The following is a 5,374-nucleotide window of genomic DNA, read 5'->3' as shown; positions in this document are numbered from 1 at the left end:
TTAAATGCCCTTTTGCTATACAACTTCTACGATATTTCTGAGTTCTCTTTTAGAAGGAGAAAATATGTATATGATCGTCAAAGGTTAATAAACAACCTTCTGTTACAAAATTTCAAGAGATTTTCTGAGTTCCTTTTTTAGAAAGAAACAATGACTGTATATAATTGTCTAAGGTTAAACAACCTTCCGCTATACAACTTCAAGAATTTGTGTCTGCGTGCTCTTTGAGGAGACAATATCTGTATGCTTGTCTTAAGTTTAAATGACCTTCTACTATACACCTTCCAGGATTTACCTTTAGAGTTCTTTTTGAGAAGACAATATAGTCCATTGGATATTTGTTTCATGGAATATTCTATTGTGGTTTCTAACCTTATTTGGCAATGTGTTTAAGTTAATAACATAGCAACATTATTACCTTGACTTCCTTGAACCAAAGTTCCTTCAAATCTGGGTTTGAGAGAATCTCTGTTACTAAAAGAGAACCATGAACTGGTGGACTACTGTACATCGGACGAGCAATGTACTCCAGCTGACTTTTTGCAGCTGTTGCCTCTGCTGCATCATCGCATATAATACTAGCCATGAAAAAAAGAAACACAGCTTTATATACTATAGAATAAAAACACAGATATTACTCTATAAAAGATAATTTAGGAACTACCTTATGCACCCAATCCTTTGCCCATATAGACCCATGCTTTTTGCAAAAGATTGAGCACAGGCCAACTGATGACCATCTTCTAAAAAGATCCTGATGGCTTGATTATCCTTTTGAGTGTCACCGCTTGCAAATCCTTGATATGCCATGTCAAACAATGGAAAATGCCCTTTACCCTATACAAAAGGAATTGCAATTATAATCATCTATTTAAACTGGTATGCTCCATCATCACAAGGATGATTTAGCGATGATATTGAGAAACACCTTGAGAAGTTGTGAAAGTTCTTTCCATTGCTCAGGAGTAGGATCCACCCCAGTTGGATTATGAGCACAAGCATGCAGCAGAATGATGGAACCTCGTGGAGCTTTCTGTGAAAGACTTGATGCGATGTAAAGTTCCAACATTCCATTGTGTTTCATAAAGTAATCAAATTTACAAATAATCAACACTTTGGCAAAGTTTACCAAGTTCATAACAATTCAATACTCTCAAAAAAACAAGCTGCACAGCTAAAACAACCTAATGAGTAATGTTAAATCTAGCATGACAAGGTTACCTTCAAATCCTCCTTCAATCCATCAAAATCCAAGCCTCGTGTACTGGGCTTGTAATATCTATATGTAAACTGCTTCACACCAGCATCCTTGAAGATGTTGTGATGACTACAATGCAACCATCCAAAAACTATATAAGAACTACAAAGAATATTTCCAAATCACTAACATCCTTGAAAATGCTGTGATCACTAAAACTGCATAAGAACTAGAAAGAATATTTCTTAACACAAACAGATAATGTAATAAAATATATGCAATGCAAAATTTCATAAGACAGATTCATTAATAATACTAAATTTAATAGTATAATCTTGTAAGATGGTAAATATGATCACAGCAGCAAAACTACCCAGCACTACATTAGAGCTAGATACCATAACAAATTTAAATATATATATAATCCAGGGAGAAAGTAAAATCACCCAAAACATCATCAGAAGCAAATACAAAAAACAAAATTCAAGAAACAAACTTAAATGGAATAAGGAAGTTGGTGAAAAATGTTCCAAAGGCTAAAAGAACCAGCCAAAATTATATCAGAACTAGAATAAATAAATTAAAACTCAAAATACAACACGTAGAGAGAAAGTAGGTTAAAACTTAAGATGTTGCCATCACTGACAGCAAACAAAAATATAACTATATGAAGTGAGAAAGTGTGTGAACACATTGTGACTGAAGGCCAAAAACAAGCCTGAACTATCACACTAAAACCAATGATAAATGTTAAAAACAAACATTAAAATGATGAGAGATTATAGGCATTGGGCTTACTTTGACCACGTTGGATTGGGTAGAAATGCAGGAGAATCTGGTTGAAATCTCTTCACAAACTCTGCAAAGAGGCGAACAGCACCAGTACCAGAAAGTGCTTGCACAGATGCAACTCTCTTTTCTTTCAAAACCTGAGCATCTTCACCATAAGCTAGCTTCACTGCTAATTCGCAATACTGAGCACTTCCACCCATGGGTAGATACTCCCTGGGAATTTGGAATGAGTGAAAAACGGTCAGTTTAATCATCCTATTCTTGACATATCCTCCTGAAATAAATGCTTGCTTCAAGCACAATAAGGATTTCACCATCTCACAGTTCACTAGATGCATATTTGGTCAAAAATATGGGTGTAACTAGCATCTTGAAGTCACTTCCTGATAAAGACCCATATTCCAAACTTATTGAGATGTACACAGGTTCACTCACACATCATCCATTGCATGCAAGTTTAGATTCAAGAATTATAAGTTTCTTACATTAACTCGCGGCCACCAATACGACGTTCTGCTTCTCTAACACATTCAAGCACAACAGGTTTCCCCTCATCACTGCGATAAGCACCCTGGGAAAGTATAAAGATGCCAGAGTTTACACTAAGTAGAAAACATCTGAAAATTTAACAGAGTGAGAAACTTGGGAATAATTCAATCTGCAGATTATTCGGTAAAAATACAATATTTTGGTGCTGATATATAATCAAAATGGAAGGCAAAACTGCTCATCCTAAATCCTTCATGTGCTGAATAGCTACGCAAGACAAGTTAACATAGGATCACTCACTTTTAAGTTTAAAAAAATACTAGGCTGCAATTGGCATCTTATCTATAAATCTGGAACTAAAAATGTGCTTGGGAACACTGTTTTTCCGTGATAAGCAAACAAAATCAAATTGCTAGACATTACCAGCTAGGACGCAAGAAGCTATGGTCAATGGAGAATCATATACATCAAAATGCAGGCTAAGCAGACATATATGAGATCTAGAACTCTAATCAGCAGCATATGAGGAATCACGGATGGCTTGCAAAGAAGAAAACCCCACACATCAAAATTGAACTACTCAGATATATTAATACAAACTACTCATCTAAATACGCGATCTTTAAATTTCTCATATACAACAACGCAGGATAAGATAGATGAGAGCATCCTCTCCAAAGCAAATGCAGCTGGCAAAACGTAAAACACAGACTGATGCAAAATCACAAATTAGAAAGCAAATGATTTGCATGAAAAACTAATGTAAATAAATGAGTTCACGCAAGAAACTTGAGGAATTTACATGATGTAAACTACCGGTAAAACAACTAAAATAGACAAAGATAAAGAGATACAGACAAAACAAAACAAACGTCAAGGTAGATAATGGTAGTAGAAATCAAAACTTAATCTTAAAAGCAGACATGTTTAATACACAAAACTTCTTTATGGAACAACACAGAACGAGAACGCAAAGAGCTGGAGGCGGAGAGCAAAGGAAGACACCGATTTGGCAGAGACAGATCACAGAGACAATAAGAAAAGCCGTGACCTTCTGCCGTTTCGATGGTAACTGATGAAAATCGAACAGAATTGTATACATTAAGACGATAGAAACTGCGCATGTGAGAGAGAGAGAGAGAGAGGGAAAAAGAGATGGAACATGAGTCGTCGTTCCAGAAGAGACCGAGCTGATACAAGATCATATGGCACAGATCATACAGAGACTTACAGTCAAAATTAGCTTACACAGAGAAATTCATTTATCGTACCGCGAAAGAAGGATATTGTACAGAGAGAAACACGGAGTATGCAGAGAAAAGTCTGGCTTTAACAGTGCTAAAAAGACAGTAGGCAGAGATATGGAGGGAGGGAGGGAGGGAGAGGCGTACCACGCCAACGTTGATTTTTGCAGGATTAGTGTCGGCGAGGAAAGCAGAAGTGACGCCAAGGATAGGGTCGCGAGGGGCAGGTTCAACAGAGCTCCACCAGCCATAGCCAGAAGACATGAAACGGCTTCTCGATGCACGGCAACCATGAAGAAGAGCTCCAAAATCAGCAGGACCATGAGCAAGGGCACGAGGAGCAGAAGAAGCAGCGGCGGCCGCCAATAGTCGGGTTGAAGACCTAGCGTACGCCATGGATACTTCTTCTTCTTCTTCTTCTTCTTCTTCTGCTTCTTCTTCTTCTTCTTCTTCTTCTGCGTCTTCTGCGTCTTCTGCTTCTTCTTCTTCGTCTGCTTCTGCGTTCTGCAGCGTCTGCGCACAGTGAGCGAAGAAGAAGAAGAAGAATTAATTAATTATTAAATTCTAAATAATGGAAAATAAATGATAAATATAATAAATAATCAGCAATAATCGAGTGAATAGAAATAAAAATAAATAAAAAGAATCTCCGTAAGATATTTATTTATTTATTTTTATGTAATTTATTAGTTGATTATTTATCGAGATTATGTATGTTAATTTATGGATGCGCTTTTGCAGTAGCAAGAAAAAATGAAAAAAAAACAAATAAGAAGATAATATAAATAATAAAACACATTTCCTTCTAGAGAAAATATGAAATGCTTCATTTTCTTTGTTTGTTGTGTTTTTTTTTCTCTACCGCCTGCTTTTTTAGGAGGAGATTAGGTGTAAATGAACCCTTATCTTGTTTCTTTCTTTACTTATTATTTTCTTTTGGTTGGAGGAGGAAACGGGTTAGTTGGGCCCCCACCCGCCCTCAAATCATCCTGACCGTCCATCCATTCTGTTTTTGCGTCTTTTTTTGTCCTTTTTTCCTCGGCCCTCCGATTCTCTCTCCCGTCCGCCCAATGATTCTGGGCCCCCCACCACCATCCCTTTCTCTCCCCCCCCCCCCCCCCCCTTAAGGAAACCCGAAACCTCGAGCAAGCTCCTTGTCCATCCGTCCACCCGCCCGCCCGCCCATCCCACTTGCTTCAGTTCCCTTGCTTCTATGATCAGTGCACCCAGGCTTCCCCTCGTGCGTGCCTTAGCTCACCGGCCTACCTCCCTATCTACTAACTACCACACCACACACACACACACACACACTCTGCCCCCTCCACGTGATTACACTAGTAGCCATCTCGGAAAGCCCCTTCACCACACCGTGTCCCCCCCATTGGCCTCCCGAAACTTGCTTTTTCATGAAAACATGCGCACTTTTAGCGATGAGCACGGTTTTCGGCTCGAACCGAACCGAACCATTAAGCCATGTTTAACGGTTTATTGGTCCCAACAAATAATAATGGTTTGAACTTTTAATAAATGGTTCAGTTTCGGTTCGGTTTGGTCCTAAAACTCAGGTTTATCGGTTTAAAGCTTTATTGGTTTTTGGTTAACTGTTTTTTTTCACCTTAATAGTTTATTAATTTAATGGTTTTTTATTGAT

At 38.0% G+C, this 5,374-nt stretch overlaps 1 protein-coding gene across 1 annotated transcript; it reads right to left on the bottom strand.

Annotated features, from left to right (window-relative positions):
- Window positions 1-379: 379 nt before the first annotated feature.
- LOC147848753 (aspartate aminotransferase, mitochondrial-like) lies at window positions 380-4,102 on the bottom strand. The gene is made up of 7 exons (XM_087338166.1): window positions 3,871-4,102; window positions 2,476-2,561; window positions 1,997-2,203; window positions 1,222-1,327; window positions 929-1,033; window positions 665-837; window positions 380-578 (listed from the first exon to the last, which is right to left on the bottom strand). The coding sequence occupies exons 1-7, from the start codon at window positions 3,985-3,987 to the stop codon at window positions 395-397; spliced, it is 978 nt and encodes a 325-aa protein (XP_087194292.1). The 5' UTR covers window positions 3,988-4,102; the 3' UTR covers window positions 380-394.
- Between the last annotated feature and the right edge of the window lie 1,272 nt (window positions 4,103-5,374).

This window comes from Azolla caroliniana, unplaced genomic scaffold (assembly GCF_043228905.1).
Source record: "Azolla caroliniana isolate FFs.n. ecotype wild unplaced genomic scaffold, voAzoCaro1.0.p SCAF_236, whole genome shotgun sequence".
NCBI lineage: Eukaryota > Viridiplantae > Streptophyta > Polypodiopsida > Salviniales > Salviniaceae > Azolla > Azolla caroliniana.
The sequence above is the reverse complement of the archived record's forward strand: the minus strand, read 5'-3'. Positions and strand labels throughout refer to the sequence as shown.